This window comes from Canis lupus, chromosome 21 (assembly GCF_048164855.1).
Source record: "Canis lupus baileyi chromosome 21, mCanLup2.hap1, whole genome shotgun sequence".
Lineage (NCBI taxonomy): Eukaryota > Metazoa > Chordata > Mammalia > Carnivora > Canidae > Canis > Canis lupus.
Genome location: NC_132858.1, coordinates 17782445 through 17799460, shown reverse-complemented (window position 1 = coordinate 17799460; position 17016 = coordinate 17782445). Strand labels below are relative to the sequence as shown.

General features: G+C 45.5%; 2 protein-coding genes across 7 annotated transcripts; one reads left to right on the top strand and one right to left on the bottom strand.

Annotated features, from left to right (window-relative positions):
* Positions 1–354: 354 nt before the first annotated feature.
* TMX2 (thioredoxin related transmembrane protein 2) lies at positions 355–9819 on the bottom strand. 5 transcript variants are annotated; one of them, XM_072790870.1, is made up of 8 exons: positions 9561–9815; positions 3637–3697; positions 3286–3399; positions 2729–2805; positions 2388–2494; positions 1983–2048; positions 1762–1891; positions 355–1224 (listed from the first exon to the last, which is right to left on the bottom strand). In XM_072790870.1, the coding sequence occupies exons 1-8, from the start codon at positions 9747–9749 to the stop codon at positions 1078–1080; spliced, it is 891 nt and encodes a 296-aa protein (XP_072646971.1). In that variant the 5' UTR covers positions 9750–9815; the 3' UTR covers positions 355–1077. The 5 variants fall into 5 exon arrangements, with proteins under 5 accessions (XP_072646971.1, XP_072646974.1, XP_072646973.1 ...); XM_072790873.1 differs by lacking the exon at positions 9561–9815 and adding an exon at positions 8952–8973; XM_072790872.1 differs by lacking the exon at positions 9561–9815 and adding an exon at positions 8901–8960.
* Positions 9820–9941: 122 nt separating this feature from the next.
* MED19 (mediator complex subunit 19) lies at positions 9942–16918 on the top strand. Of its 2 annotated transcripts, none has more exons than XM_072790876.1 (5): positions 9942–10404; positions 14296–14552; positions 14700–14796; positions 15070–15191; positions 15379–16918. In XM_072790876.1, exons 1-5 carry the CDS (start codon positions 10137–10139, stop codon positions 15445–15447), a joined length of 813 nt encoding a protein of 270 aa, XP_072646977.1. In that variant the 5' UTR covers positions 9942–10136; the 3' UTR covers positions 15448–16918. The 2 variants fall into 2 exon arrangements, with proteins under 2 accessions (XP_072646977.1, XP_072646978.1); XM_072790877.1 differs by having other exon boundaries at positions 9953–10404; positions 15097–15191.
* Positions 16919–17016: the final 98 nt, after the last annotated feature.

The following is a 17016-nucleotide window of genomic DNA, read 5'->3' as shown; positions in this document are numbered from 1 at the left end:
GGGGCTGCCTGGGCACAACCACTCCGCCCGCGGCGGCGGGGGAGCGCGGACAAGCAGCTCTGAAAGAAGCCTGGCTTCACACAGGCGTTTTAGTAAGCTTCCGTCGGGGTAAAAAGCGTGCACGACCACACACAAGTCCCACCCCCGCCGCCACTCTGCTCCGTAGGAACCGCGGACCAATCCCAAACCAAACTCCCAGCCTAACTCGGTGAAGTCAGTACTCTCTAGCATTAGAGAAACTTGCCTTCCCATCCCTCCCCGATTCTGGGGACCAAGCCCAGCAGGTGAGGAGACAGGCACTCCCTATGCAGTGGCTAGGCTTTTCTAATAGGCGAGGAACCCACAAAGGCAGAATCAAAAGGAAATCCCAGTTTATTATGGAAAACCATCTACTGGGTGTTGGGAGTAGGTGGGGGAGTAAGTGAAACCCCATTCCTGCCCAAGGGCTTTCTCCTCCAGGCCCTACCACACAAACGAAGGTCTCAAACCTATTCCCCTTCCTCCCAAACTCCCAAAAAACAGGGCTATTATTCAATATTATCTCCAATGAGTACACTCAGTGGTTAAAAGTGTCTCCTTGGGACCAGTGACAAAGTTAGTCTTACACTTTTTAATGAAGGCCACAGACCAAGCCAGAAGTGCCTAAAGCAGCAAGGGTCCTTGAGGGGAAAATCCTGGTGCAGACTCCATACCCAGGGGTCTTCTGTTTTAGGTTGAATGTAATCTAAGCAGACTGTGTAGGTCCACTGAGAGGAGAGATGAAAACACAGCATAGTGGGGACATGTGAGTGGTAACCATAACTGATACAGTGACCCAAGCTTGGAAGGAAAGCCTTTCTTCATCCATTGTAGATTTCTCCCTTCTTCCAGTGAAAGTTGGCCACAGCAGCGGAGGCCTTCCTGGAGGGTGCCTGTCAATTCCCTGGAAGCCTCTTTAAAATCAGAAGCAGCACCCTGCCCCACTCAGGTAGAGCCAAAGGAGAAAACATAAATAAAAGGCCCAGGCCTCACACAAGGCTTGTGGTTACAGGAGGGACAGGGCCTCAAAGGTGAGGAAGCACAGACAAGGCAGGGATTCTATTTGTCTTTCTTGCTTTCCCCATCTGGTACTTCCGTGGGGGTGGGGGCCACAGGCTGCTCCTCGGGGATATTATCTCCAGCCTTTGATAGCTTCTTGGCCCGTTGATAGAGTTCATTCAAGTTGAATTCTCGGATCACATTCTCCTGCACAAAAGAGGTGTGCGTACACACATCAGGGTTCTGGTTGGCAAGTACTTACTGGGAAGTAAGAAGTATTTAGACACAGTCTAGAAAAGAAGGAAGGAAAAGACAGAAACCTACTCTAACCTAACTCTCCTTTTTTGGGTACCTGGACAAGTCAACCCTGTACAATTAAATACCCATTATGTGACAATCACCATGCCAAGAATTACAGCTATATTATTTAATATACTCCACAAAACGACCCTGTGATGCAAGTGTTACTCTCTCCAATTTACTGCCAAGGAACCTCAGGCCTATAGACTATACTGACTAGGGCCTCTGAGATGGAATCTTAATAACTGTTCTCTGGTACTAGAAGTTCTGGCACACGGTAGAAGCACAAATTTGCTGAGCGAATTCATGAATGAAATCTGGTTAACTAGTCCACACTCTCACAACTAGTGGGCAAGGGGCAGAGCCAGCAATCAAACCCAAGTTGGCCTCCAAAGCCCACCACTGTTCCATATGCTTCTCTAAGCCACTCACTCATTCAGATACCTCAGAGAAGGTCCAAGAGACAGCTCGTCCTTTCTTGTCAATCTGTGGCCGCCGCATGACCTCCTTGCCACCTTGGAACAGGATCAGGGTCGGGAGCTGCTTGGTGAGGGGTGATGTGCTCACTTTGTACCTACAGGGCCCAGAAGGTACTCTGTAAATGCATCTATCTACACTACTCAAAACGACTTATGCTCAGACCCTCTGTCCAGACCCTTACATACCGTACACTAACATCAGTATAGCGTCCGACGTCCACCTTCCCAAAATTTAGCCCCGTACAGTTGTACCTAAGAAAAATATATTATTTAATTTAACACAGTAAAAGAAGAAAATGGATCAAGAGAACTGGAAATGCAGATATTTGGGGAGCAGGGAGAAATGCCTTTGGTTGCAACGTGAAGAAAGGAAAGAAAGGAAAGGAAGAAAAGAAAAAAAGAAGAAAAGAAAAGAAAAGAAAAGAAAGGAAAGGAAAGGAAAGGAAAAGAAAGGAAAAGAAAAGAAAAGAAAAGAAAAGAAAAGAAAAGAAAAGAAAAGAAAAGAAAAGAAAAGAAAAAAGAAAGCCAAAAACAATGAGAGGGAAAGTATAGCACTTCTGCTTCCATCATCCGTCCCTATGCAGTACTCACTTGAGGGAGAGGTCAGCATAGATGGGAGCAAACGACTGGCAGTCATTAGACCAATTGGCAAAGAACTCCACAATCCAAGTGACCCTCTTGTCCCGCTCTAGCTCTTCCTGCCACACACAGGGAAGAAACAGTGAGCTGGATCACACAGGTTCCCAGAAAAGTTCAGACTTAAGCGTCTAATTGCTGGCCCTGGCTTTCTCTCCCCTCTCTCCCTAGCTCCAATAACGAACCACAGTGCCCTTGACATCTACTCTGAAGAAGTTACCCCTAGTGAGTAAAAAGCACAGCTACAAAATCACCCAAAAGGGACCCAAGAAACAGAAGAAAGGAAGAGAACTCACATCAATGGTCTTATCATTGAAGTACTTGATATATTCAGGGCCCATATACAGGGGAGGCTTGCATGTCATCAGGAACACTAAACACAGAAAAAAAAAATGTCAGAGGAGACATATTAAAGGCCTGCAGCAGGGGATTTACTTTCCTTTTCTTTTTTTTTTAATTTATTCATGAGAGACACAGAGCGAGAGAGAGAGCGAGAGAGAGAGAGAGGCAGAGACACAGGCAGAGAGAGAAGCAGGCTCCATGTAAGGAGCTCGACTTGGGACTTGATCCAGGGTCTCCAGGATCACACCATGGGCTGCAGGAGGTGCTAAACCGCTGCGCCACTGGGGCTGCCCAGGGGGTTTACTTTCAAACTGACTCAAAGATTTTAGGCACCAAAGAATACACTTTGTGGACATATGCAGACCACTGACACATTCCCTTCTTCCTAAAATTTCCATAGATTCTTATCACCTGAGCCACGTACATAATTAATTATATACAAGATATGGAAGAAGGGTATGGAGAGACCTGTCTGGGGTTGGAATTTGGTTCGCACAACCAGTCTCCTTACCTATGCACAGTGTGATGTAAAGCAGGCCCATGCGAATATCCAGACGGAAGAAAAGAATTGCATTGGCCACTTTACTAAACATGAAGATGTTGCCTATATGCTGCTCCACAGTGACTGAAACACAAAGATGTCACAGGTCAGGCTGGGCTGCATACTCCCATATCCTGTTTGTCACTCTTCCTGTGGTACTTTGAAATGGGAGAGGGGGGGAAGAGGATAAGTCCAAGATCAAATTCGGCCCTGGCGTGGAATGAGGGACTCATTCACCAAATAATGCCCCTCTCATAACGAGACTGAAAGCACCTCTGGAGGGCATGAGGCCCGAGAAACCGAGGAGCAGGCTAAACTCACTGGATCTGCGGTTCTTCATCATCACGATGGCACTGAGGAACATGAGGATCTCTACTTCTCTCTGGAACAGAATCAAAGTGACAGGAATGCCATAAACCCAGATGCTTTAGCTGGGGAAGGGAGCCCAATATGGAATAAAAACCAACTGAGATCCAGATTGGGAACGGCACCAACAAAGAAATAACTGGAGTTGGTGAAGATGCAGTGGGAAAAACACCAGTCAGGTTCAACCCACTCCTGCCATAAACTGTCTGGTGCCTTCCAGTACATCATTTAACCTGAGCTTTGGTTTCCTCCATGGAATGCTAGTTATCTCAAAAAGTTACTGGGAGGAGTAAATGAGATCATGGGTATGAAAGAACTGCATAAAGTCTAGTCCCATATAAAACTGTAAGACAATATAACCAACTCAGTGTGATCCCGGCAAAATAAAATTTTTCAAGGGAAACTTCCTCTGTAATATCCCATTAGTACAATATCTGGCTGTTCTGCTTTTGGGGTTCTGTTTACATTAAGTCACTCCTTCCCATCCAATATTCATAGTGATAATCCATGCACCTTTAATAGGATTTGAGAACTGAAAGAGGCATCTCAGGGCTTTAGAAGGCCCTTTTCAGCACCTTCAGCTTCCAGTTCTTTCTCACTTTCTAGACTCTAAGGTCCATGAGATGGATGGTAATCATGACAAAGATACCAACAAGGTAATTTCAAAGAGTAAAGATTGCAATGCACCCCCTGTGGGAGTGAGCATGAGGGGATTGGCAACTCGAGAGTAGACCATCTGAGGCCTTCCAGACCTTTCTGTTTACAATACAGGGACCCATATCACTCTTTCACACAAAACCAATCAACTACAAAATACAGGTAGAAGTCAGGGAACCTAGGTCCTGGATTTTTAGCATCATCTCCAACAAAAAGTAACTGACTAGCTTTAGAAATAAGACACGTAAATGGGAGTTAGGGAATACGACAGACCTTACTAAGTGTACCTGAGCAGAAAGTAGCACATTTTCACAAATGAAATTGGGTTAGAATTGGCACTTAATGTGGGAAGGTAACTTAAAAAAAAGAAAGGACCTGTGGTTACACAGAAGACCCCGATGGCAAAGATTGGCTGTGTATAAGCCATACCCAACTTCTCTTTCCTCCCAGGCACACTGCAGCTGTACTCCCTCAGTCTACTTGCATCGAAGTAGCGCTGTGTGACTAGCACTCCTGCGTGGAATGTGAGTGGAAGCAATGTGCCATGCCTGTGCTAGGCAGTTAGAAAGCGTGTGTCCTCGCATTCCAGCTTCCTGTCTTCATCTGCTGGCTGGCTGGATGCTGGCATGGCCTTAAGGCCTTAAAGTGAGACAGCATGAGCCTGGATTCCAAATGTACCAATATGAAGTAGAGCCTCTCTGGTTGCTCTGCCTGTTTGTTCCTTGTTTTTAAACTTTGTATCATGGAAAAGTGCAAACATACATAAGGATAGAGAGGATACTAAATAGTAGCAGAATGTGCCACCCTAAAATATGCTATTTTGGATTATCCTCCATAATAACTTTGAGCCTAAAAGCAATTAAGAAGTAGATACAAAAAAAAAAAAAAAAAAAAAAAAAAGAAGTAGATACAAGAAAAGCTCCTTCCCTTCCCTCTATTTCTCTAAAAGCAGGACTCTTTTTTTTTTTTTTTTAAAGATTTTGCTTATTCATTTGAGAGAGAAAGAGAGCATGCGCACAAGCACAGGGAGGGGCAGAGGGGGAAGAAAAGGGAGAGAATCTCAAGCAGACTCTGAGCTGGGCTGGAAACCCCATGTCGTGGTCAATCTCAAGGCCCTGAGATCATGACCTGAGCCAAAACCAAGAGTCACAAGCCTAATTGACTGAGCTACCCAGGTGCCCCGAAGCACAACATAAATTTTTTAAAGTATCCTTCTCCACCAAAAAGGACAAAAGTTAATCAAGGGAGACAAATTTAGAGAGACCCTATCAGCCTGGAGACAGCGCCAGAGGAAACAAACAAGCCTTTATCTACCATTAGTTTACCTTCCCACAGTTTGCCCTCCTTGGAAGCCTAAAACTTCTTTCCTTTCTCCAGTCATTTCTCCAAATATATATTGCTCTTTGTTGAGGACGTAATATAAGCCAGAGTTCTAATCCACCTCTGAGTTCATTCATTTTCCCTGGGTATCTCCCATGCATACGTGAGGTATACATGTTAATAAACTTGTTTATCTTTTGTTTTTAATGTCTTTTATTACAGGGGTTAAGCCAAGGTCTCAGAAAGGTAGAGGAAAAAATTTTTTTCTTCCCCGACAATTTCTTAATAAATCCCTACTACTCAGATTTAACAGTAACATTTTGCCAAAACAGTTTCAATTTATCTATGCTACCCACTGTTTTTGGAGAAACTTAAAGCAAATACTAACTGTATCAATTCACCTATAAATATTTCAGTGTTTATCTCTTACAAATAAGGACTCTTTTTTAAAGGAGGGGACAGAGGGAGAGGAAGGGAGAGAGGGGGAGGAAGGGAAGGATGGAGGAAGGAGAGGAAGGGAGAGGAGAGAGAGAGAGAGAGAGAGAGAGAGAGAGAGAGAGAGAGAGAAAGAGAACCTCAAGCCGACTCCACCCAGTGCAGAGCCCATTGTTGGGCTCCATCTCACCACCTTGAGATCATGCCCTGAGCCAAAATCAAGAGCTGTAGGGTCAACCAACTTACTGAGCCACTCAGGCACCCAAAGGACTTTTTTTTTTTAAAGAAGCCCCCACCCCCGGTTTTTTATCTTTATTTTTTTTAGTCACCTCTACTCCCAATGAGGGCTCAAACTTACAACCCCAAGATCAAGAACTATGTGCTCTTCCAACTGACCAACCCAGACACTCTGGGATGACTTTTTTTTTTTTTTAAGATTTTATTTATTCATGAGAGACACAGAGAGAGAGGCAGAGACACTGGCAGAGGGAGAAGCAGGCTCCATCCAGGGAGCCCGATGCGGGACTCGATCCTGAGTCTCTGGGATCAGGCCCTGGGCTGAAGGCTGCACCAAACCGCTGAGCCACCCAGGCTGCCCTTTTTTTTTTTTTTTAAACAAACCAAAATGCCACTATCACACCTAACACAAATAATAATTCTTTACTGTCATTTAATACTCTGTCCTTATGCAAATGATCCCAGTAATTTCAAATTGTCTTTGTGCAGTTTGTTCAAATTAGAAACAAGCAAGCCAGATCCACATAGTACATTTGGCTGAAGTGTTTCTTTGGTCTTCCTTTTTTTTTTCTTTTAAGATTTATTTATTTATTTATTCATGAGAGACACACACAGAGAGACAGAGACACAGGCAGAGGGAGAAGCAGGCTCCATGCAGGGAGCCCAATGTGGGACTCCATCCCAGGTCTCCAGGATCAAGCCCTGGACCGAAGGCACTAAACTGCTGAGCCACTGGGGCTGCCCTCTTTGGTATTCCTTTATCTCTAAAGGATATCTATTCTTTTCTACCTATCTCCTGAAGACATTGAATCATTAGTACTGTCAACTTTCCTGCTTTCTGGATTTGGTATGTGTTCTTCTGATGATTTTCTATCTCCCATATTTCTTGTAAAGTGGCAATGAAATCTAAAAGCTTGATTAAAATCCACATCTTTTTTCCGGGTCTCCAGGATCGCACCCTGGGCCAAAGGTAGGCGCCAAACAGCTGCGCCACCCAGGGATCCCTGCTAAAGGATTTTTAAATTTTATCCATCCTTCCATATTTATTAGCCCAGATTTGACTATTAAGAAATCAACATTCCCTTACCAATTATTTGTTTACTCTGAAAGACAACATATATAGGAAGCACAAAATGCATCTTTCTTTTCATTTAGAAATAAACTTTTGTCATGTCACTGAAAATTCCGTGTTTACCTGTTATTTTTATTTACCTGTTATTGCTAACATTATTTACTTTAATATCCTAACTTCCCAGTCACTAAGGTAAATCAGTAAAACATGGCTTCTCCAGGAAAACAAACACTGGCTATGAACTCTATGTAATTAATTTTTAAAAATTCTATCAGGGAAATAGTAAAATACAAAAAGTTCCAGTATTTTGCATATTATTAAATGAGAGTATACAGTGAATTTAGTTATATAAAAGATCCCTACACAGTGCACGTGAGTGGCTCAGTGGTTGAGCAACTGCCTTCAGCTCAGGTCGTAATCCTGGGGTCCTGGTATGGAGTCCCACATCCGGCTCCCCATGGGGAGCCTGCTTCTCCCTCTGCCTATGTCTCTGCCTCACTCTCTGTGTCTCTCATGAATAAATAAATAAAAATCTTTAAAAAAAAAAATCTCTACACTTAACTAAAATCTTTACTACTACCCACTTATATCTTTTGAGTCCCATTTTGGTTAAATCAGTATGGAATACAGCAGTCCTCCCTTATCTGTGGTTTTAGCTACCTGCAGTCAACCACAGTCCGGAAACAGATCATCCTCCTGACTTATCAACAGAAAGTCAACAGTAGCCTAATGCTGTTATGATGCCTGTGTCACTCAGCTCACTTCATCATCTGATATCATCATCATCATAAGGATGAATATAGTACAATAAGATATTTTGAGGGAGACAGACCACACTGACGTAAGTTTCATTGTGTTATGTTGTTAAAACTGCTTTATTTTATTAGTTATTGTTGTTAATCTCTTACTGTACCTAAATTGTGAATAAACTTATCACAGGTATGTACATGAGACAAAACATCATATATATATATAAGGTCGGGTACTAACCAGGGTTTCAGGCAACCCCTGGTGGTAGGGGGTGGGTATTGCAATGACGATCCACCACCCCACCTGCCTCAGATAAGGGGGGAATCACTGTAAAAATCGGGACTTCTGGGGGCAGCCCGGGTGGCTCAGCGGTTTAGCACTGCCTTCAGCCCAGGGCATGATCCTGGAGACCCCGGGTCGAGTCCCACGTCGGGCTCCCTGCACGGAGCCTGCTTCTCCCTCTGCCTGTGTGTGTGTGTGTGTGTGTGTGTGTGTGTCTCTCTAATGAATAAATAAATAAAATCTTAAAAAAAAAAATAGGAACTTCTAAACAAGCATGTCTACACTTGAGCTTTTTTTGTCATAGTGTCTGGGAAAGCACAGAGGATGTAGGAAAGCATTAACAAGGGATGGAGGAACAAAATAAGGGAGTGGGTTCTGGTAAAGGTCAAGACTCACTTTGGGGGCTGGGGAAGAAAAAAAAGACGAAAACTCAGGTTGACCCCCCTTCCCTTCCCGCAGAACACACCCGCTGCTGTACAGCAGGGCGCGCAGAGCTTCAACTCCTTTTACTCCGCACCTACTCGAGGACAGCAAGTCTCAAGGGAGATTTCTTTACAATTTTGTTTTTACGATTCCTTTTCAGCGGGCCTAACGCCTGTGTTGATGTTTTTGCATCCTCGGAATGCGGCAGGGGGCCTAGCAGGTAACGCGCGCCCTGGGAGTGTTAACTGAATCCAGGAACGGCTGCCAAAGCGTGCAGGGGTGGCTGCGGGTCGCAGTCCCTCACCGGTGGGCTCCCTGGCGACTACGCCGAGGTCAAGCTCTCCATCAGTTAAACGGGGGCACCACGACCCGCCTTGTTTATACCTCACCAGCTCCTCCAGAAGCTTTACATAAAGGGCGGCCCTGTGAAATACTGGACACGTGGCGAGTTTGGGTACGGCCGCTGACCAGCATGAACGGGGCGATGGGAAGAACCCTGCACTCCAGAATCCTAAGAGCCAGGCGGCCGTGCAGGCTAACCCGCTGTCTGCCCATCTCAATGAAGCACGAAGAGGTTTAGGCTCGACGATGCTCCAGGCCCCACATTCTAATAGTCTGTGAGGCCGCGACGGGCTCGGGACCTCGAGGCTCCCGCATGCAACCTCGGGGAGCAGGGACAGTGAAGGTCGCGGGGTCCGCTCACCCAGTCAAAGTCACACGGGTTGCCGTCTTCGCGCTGCGTGGGGAGACTGCTACAGAGAGGGGGCAGCTTCCTCACGAGTAAGAATGCAACAGAAAGCAGGGCTGACAGGAGATAATAAGGTCGGGCCAGCCATCGTGAAAGTCGTGGCACCGAATACACCAGAGCGATTAGAGGTGCCAGGACCGCCATCTTTCCGGCCTTTGCGGCGCCCGCGGAGCTTCGGCGTCTGTAGGTCTGGCCCCGCCCCTTCCACCAGCGAGCCTTCCATTGGGTTTGGCCTCGGATGCACCGCCTCCGCGCCCGGAAGTAGATCTCTGATTGGACGTTGCGGAAGGTAAGGGGCTTTGACGTCTTATTGGCCGACCTAGATGTCGCTTTCTCCACTTAAGTCATTTTATTGGATATGCGGCGGTGGCGCACGGAGACGGCCTTTAGGGGAATCTCTGCAAGTTAGATAGCACTTCCGGAACGTTCTCATAAAGCGACGGAAGTAGCTGCCAGAAAACGGTAGGCGGGGCACCCAATGAAAAGCGGCTCCTAGAGGAAGGGGGCGGGACATCGTGAGAGGATTGTCCAATGAAAACGACCGACGCCAGACACAGGGACCGCGCCGGGGCGGAGGAGACGATGGAGAATTTCTCGGCGCTGTTCGGAGCTCAAGCTGACCCACCACCACCACCAAGCGCGCTCGGCTTCGGACCAGGAAAGCCTCCACCTCCTCCTCCCCCTCCTCCGGGCGGGGGCCCCGGCACGGCCCCGCCGTCCACCGCGGCCACGGCTCCCCCCGGCGCCGACAAGTCGGCGGCTGGCTGCGGTCCCTTCTACCTTATGCGGGAACTGCCAGGTGAGTACTAGGCCTGGCAGAAGGCAGCCAATCGGATCGTACCGAGGAGGCGGTGGGCGTGGCTCTCGGCCAGCCGGGGGAGGTGCGGGGTATCCTAGGCAACGCGTGCCGGGCCTCGGAGCTCCGAGTCGGGAGGGCGCTGAGGACTCGCGACCGAAGGGTTGACATGAATTTTTGGCCTGGTTGGGAAGGGGGAGAGAAGGCCTTTCGGCGACCCATCTTTCACACCGAATCTGGCTCTGTCCCTGATGCTAGCTTATGGTTCCCTGAAAACTCTCCGGGGTTTGAGTTTGGAACTCGAGACGCCTGATTTAACATCCGTGCAGACCTAAGGTTTTCCAGATCTGTCACAGACATGCTCTTGGTTTGAGGCGTGTTGCCGTCTTCCTGAGGGCTTCCGCGTTTCCTCAACTACCCGAAGGAGGGAGGAGACTCGAACCAAAGAATTGTTTTGTTGAGCACCTACCGTGTACCAAAAGCACTGTTCTAAATGCTTAAGATACAGAAGTGACTAGGGCTGACAGGTACCTCTGCCTGTTTTGGAGTTTACATTTCAAAGGAGGCGGCGGCACAGTGCACTAGATAACATCACACAGTGGTTAGTGCTACAAGGAGAAAATGTGATAAAGAGTTGAGGCTTTAGCCAGAGTGATCAAAGAAGCCATCTCCGCGTAGATAATATTTGAGCGTAAAGAGCCAGTCACGTGTGAGTGGGAGAGATAACACGCAAGAAATGAGGTCAGAAGCCCTGGTGTGAGGGAAAACCATGGACTATCCGAGGATCAGAAGACCAGTTGGACTCCAGTGAAGTTTCAAGGGAAGGAGTGATAGGAGATGGAGGGCGTGGGGGAGACAGCCTTTGTAAAGCATTTAGATTTTAAGTTCAGGGGAGCCGTTGTATTTTTAAAAATTTTTTTTAGTAATCTCTGTACTCAAACTGGGGCTCAAATGCACCACCCGAGATCAGGAGCCACCTGCTGTACCAACTGAGCCAGCCAGATGCCCCTCAGGGGGAGCCATGTTAGCACACAGGAAAGTGACACGATCTGATTTTACTTATTTTTAACCAAACAACTACATTAAGAATGGAAAGTGGGGAAATCAGCCAGAAGTTACTGCATAGTAGTCCCGGAAGGAGATGATGGTTTGGACTAGGCAGTAGCAGTGCAGGAGAGAAGTGAACTGATGCAGGGTAAATGTTAGGGGCAGAGCTTAGAGGAATGAAGGGTTGAATATAGAAGTAGGGAGGAACTTGTGAATTCCTGGCTTGAATAGTTGGGTGGATGGTAGTGCTAAGACCAAGAAGGAACACGTTTGAGGAAATGGAAATCAAGAGTCGCTTTGGACACGTTAAATCTCCAAGTTGCCCCTCAGTTCCTCCCAAGTTCTACTGCTACATCAGGGGTTGAGGGAAATAATAATGCATATTGGCCTGGTGCTTTGAAGTTCACAGTGCAGTTAGGTATGTAATAGAATTTGATACTGAGAATAGCCTCTTGAGATAGGCATGTTACACTTGAATAAAACTAAAGCATAGAGAGGTTGACTCTCCTTTGGTCAGTTAGGGGTTGATGTCTACCAGCACTTTCTCTAACCTTATTTATTCTATTTATAAAATTGTACCTATTTATATCAACCACTTGACAGATGCTACTACCTGTTTGGGGCAAGTATGTAGGAAGGGGGGCACCTGATGAGAAGGAAAAGAATAAATCTAGCCCTTGCTTTTAAGGAGCTTATTTTACATAGGGATATAACATATGTGGTTTAAGGATAGTGACTATAGGGCAGCCCCAGTGGCACAGCGGTTTAGTGCCGCCTGCAGCCCGGGGCGTGATCCTGGAGACCCGGGATCAAGTCCGGTGTGGGGCTCCCTGCATGGAGCCCGCTTCTCCCTCTGCTTGTGTCTCTACCTCTCTCTCTCTCTCTCTCTCTGTCTCTATGAATAAATAAAGTCTTTAAAAAAGAAACCTTTTTTTAAAAAAAAAGGTTAGTGACTATATTTCTTGTTAAGGCTGATCTCATTACTTCGTGATCATACCTCATATACTATTGAGCACTACATGATGGGGGCCCCTGGGTGGCTCAGTAGGTAGAGCATGCAATTCTTGATCTTGGGGTTGTAAGTTCGAGCCCCACACTGAGAGTAGATGTCTACTTAAAAAAACAAAAAACTACATGTTGGTTTTCAAAATGTGTTCCTTGATCCAAAATGACAGAGTTGTCACTTGAGCCAAACCTTGGAAATTTCATATGGGTGAAGAAAACTTAGAATAACTGTCTTATAATTACATCAATTTTCCTAAGACAAACTTCCTAAAAGGAAACAAGAAGTATGTTTTTCAGGAGATGATGGAGACTCATTTGGATGGGTCAGCAATTTGGCATAGGGGAGTAGTGGCTGAAGTTAGAGTCAGATGTGTTTTACCATGAGTACCTAAGGAATTTGAGCTTTTTCCTGAGGGTAATAGGAAACCATTGAAATTTTTGACCTGAGGAGTACTGCTTCTAAAAATATCTGGAGAATATGGGTGCCATGTATTGAAATAGAGAAGACATAAATGAGGTGGAGAAAATTTGGAGTTTAAAAAAATGAATGCATGAAATTAACTAGGAGGAAGTTGGAAACCTAAGACTAGTTTTTAGGAGAGGAGTGTTAGGAGACTGGGGTGAGACATTTAGAAATCATCTTCATAGAACTGGTAGTCAAAACAGGATGTTGGATGGGCTCATAAAGTGTTTAGGAAAAGCAGGATAACTAGAATGGCAGGAGGCAGTGTCTGTTTAGGAGGAGCCAGTACCGTGGCACTGAGTCTTCTGCCACCACAGTACACGGTGCTTCTGGAACGTTTGGCATGAGAAAGGAAAAAGAGAAGGATAGAGCAAGGCCTTAGGGTACGGAGGGAAAATACCTTGCTCTCTTAACAATTACTGAGCACCAAAGATGTGTATTGCATGGGGCACCAGCAACACATGTGTGAACAAGACAAACATTGTCTCGGCCCCCAAGGGACTCACGTCAGAACCTGGGTTTTTCCAAGTGAATGATTATGAACAAGCCACTTTTGTCATTTGCATTCTTCGTGTTCATCATAACTGTAGATGAAATTGTGGGCTAGCTAGCTCCACCCTTTGCCACTAGGTCCTTATTAGATTACTAACAAACTTCCATTCTTTGAAAAAAGTCAGCCATGCAGTATTTATACTGATAGTACCTTGCACTTATAGAATACTTTATAATTTTCAATGTTTTCATTTGAACCTTGAAAAAAAAAATTAGCGTGCTCAAGATAGCTGTTACTCCACTGCAGAGATAAGGGGAAACTATGGCATTAACTTTGAGGCAAAAAGCATCATATTTGGTATTATTAGTAATAGAGACAGTGGTAACAAATTAGTCAGCAGTAGCTAAAAATCCTGTTCCTTATGTGAAGATAATTAGTGTTTCTTGCTAGCGCAAAAAAAAAAAAAAAAAAAAAAAAGTCCTTAATCAGATGCTCAAGGCTTTGTCCTTTTTGGCCCTTACCTTGCTCGGTAGCTAAGCTCTGAGGTAAGATCCTGCTGTGCCAGAGAGTATAATTTCTCACTGGTAGATTATATGAAAAGCACCCAGAACAGTGTTTAGCACAGTAATTACATCACGTAAGTTATTATTGCGAGGAGTCCAAGTTGGGGAAGAGTGTCTTCTTTGGGGTGAGTTTCCATCTGTGCTCTATTTGGATGTTTGCCGATTTTTCTCCTTGTTCCGACTATTACCATTCTTTGGTTTATGTTTTCAGCGTCTATTATGTTATTTAGTTTTGCTGTTTCTTACTTTAAAAACTAAATTTAATTCTTTATAATTCTCACTACTCTTGGGACTAGTATCTTTTTGTTCTCCGTGCCCTCTAGGTAGCACCGAGCTGACAGGCAGCACCAATCTGATCACACACTACAACCTGGAACATTCCTATAATAAATTTTGTGGGAAGAAGGTGAAGGAGAAACTCAGTAACTTCCTGCCGGACCTGCCAGGAATGATTGATCTGCCTGGTTCCCACGATAACAGCAGCCTCCGTTCTCTCATCGAGAAACCCCCTATTCTTGGTGGCTCTTTTAATCCCATCACAGGGACCATGCTGGCTGGTTTTCGCCTCCACACTGGCCCGGTGAGTCCCCTCTTGGAGAGGCCTGAAAGGCGTGGAGATGGTTTCTCTCTCCAAGTCTGTTCCTCCATAACTTACTGAGCAGAACAGATGATGGGAGCAGAGCATTTTGTCCCTCCACTCACCTGGAACTTCCTTTGGTTCCTTCAGTTACCAGAGCAGTGTCGCCTGATGCATATTCAGCCGCCCAAGAAGAAGAATAAGCACAAGCACAAACAGAGCCGTACCCAGGATCCTGTTCCCCCAGGTAAGCAGCAGTTCTATTCAAAGACAGAAAACCTGGACCTTGTTGGACCATCTGTTTTTAAAAACCCAGTTAGGTTCCTTACAGAGCCCCAGACTTCCCAAGTTCTCCTGATACTGGTATAAGGATAATTAGTGTTTCCTTCAAGTAGAAAGCTGGAACAGTGCCTTAGCAGTGCCTCCCTTATCATTTCTGGCCATTAGAGGAGCAGGTGCCCTTGACTAGGTTTTCCTGTGGTCTTCAGTTCCTAGCTGTAGGGAATTTTGAGTTCTACAGGTGATCGGCACACACTGTTTCCTACAGAAACACCATCTGATTCTGATCACAAGAAGAAGAAAAAGAAAAAAGAGGAGGATCCTGAACGGAAAAGGAAGAAGAAAGAGAAGAAGAAAAAGAAGGTAGGTTAGGGCTGTGCTGCTGCAACCCAGAGCCTCCCCGTCTCACCCTGTCTTTGAAGGTCCTTTGCCTCAGGTGGGACCCAGGATTAAAACCCAGGGCATGTTGCAGCTTTTTCCTGCACCTCCTGATGGAAGCCAAGGCTACTTCCTAGTTGTTCTCTTAGCCCTCCTCCCTTGTCTTCCCCAGAACCGACACAGTCCAGACCACCCAGGCGTGGGCGGCTCTCAGGCCAGCAGCAGCAGCAGCCTCCGCTAACAGGACTCTACTGGAAGGGCTTTTCCTGCTGTCCTGAACCTGCTGACAAAAGCTGCCTTCCAGGCCCAGACTCTGCCGTGGGAGCGTCCCCTGCAACCGGGATAGAAGCCAGCTCCAACTGTGCTGGGCTAAGATTAACACATTATATGAGAAGGGCCGTGCTTTTGTAAAGCTCGGCCCAGTTGGCTTTCTCACGGACATCTCTTCCTCTCCTGGGAAGCTTTCTTTTCATCTCTTCTGTGCAATTGGTCTGATTTAGGACATTGTCTGATCTGTTAGGGTTTTTCTTTAAAAAAAAAAAAAAAAAATTGCATTTATCAAACTGGCTGAACTGTGGCTGCCTGTTAAGAGGTAAGTGCCTTTCTATGTGAGAGTCAGGGTTTAAGCCAAGGCATTCAAAGATCTGTGGGGAATTTGGGTCTTCATTACATTATCTTATTAGCAGGCAGGGAGACCACCAAAATGAGATTGGGGAACATGGTCCACAAGTGAGGCAGAGCTTGCTAATACCTGTCCACAATGGACACTTCACACTGCCCATCATGTTGAGAACCAAGCACCTGGATGAGATCTATACCATCTATCTTAAGAGGTGATCCAGTTAAGGCTCAGCTCCCTTCTAGGTCAATTTTGCATTGAAACAGAATAGCCAACTGAAAAAGCACCCACAGTAATCACCAGTGTACTTCAACAAGGTCAATTCCTGGCCAAGCCTATGGGTTTTGTTTTGTTTTGTTTAATCTCTGGCAAGCAAAGGTAAATGCTTCTCATCTTTATAAGAATCTTTGACCTGCCTCATTCCTTAGGTAAAACAATGAAATTATTAGGCTGATGTGAAAACATTTCTAAACTTCTAGGACAGCCACAGAAAGGGAACCTAAACTAGCAGGATGTGAAAGAAATTCCTTCAGTGTTTACAGCAGGCCAGGTAACTAGAAATGTCCACGAGAAAACCCAAACTATTGTAATCTGACTTTAAATAAATTTGACACAGAACAGTTAAAATCTGTTGCTATGAGCCAAGATTGTTACTAGATCAGTAGGTGGAAAACCAGTCATTGAGCTACAGTTTTAATCTAGGATTTCAGAGCAAGGGTGTATATACTTAAGTCACGGACAGTGAAAATAATGGGTTCTGGCAGGCTTCTGGAGATGTAGTGTCTGAGGCGGCCTATTTTAAATTAGGGCACAGCCTTTTTGCTTTCAACAAACAGAACAGACCCGTGAGCTACCAAACTGGAGTGCCAGCCACATCCAGGCAGTCTCCCTCTAATGGGCTTTCATCCCTTGATCATCCACTGTCTCACTTCTGGCTACATCCAAAGAGCTTTCCTGTCCAGAGACAAAATTCTGTATTTAAGAACTGTGGCAGTCAAGAGTTCTCTAAACTTTGAAATGACAAGGAGCTGAGGTGGTCACAAAAGGTTTCTTCTAGGAATTTTTGAATTAAATCACCAAAATAAAAACAGAACCTGTTGTTTTAAGTGGTTATTCTCTAGTCCTGCCTAAAGGTGGGCCAGGACCAGGGAAGCTTACAAGGTTTTCTTTGTAACTTCCCACCAGAGATCA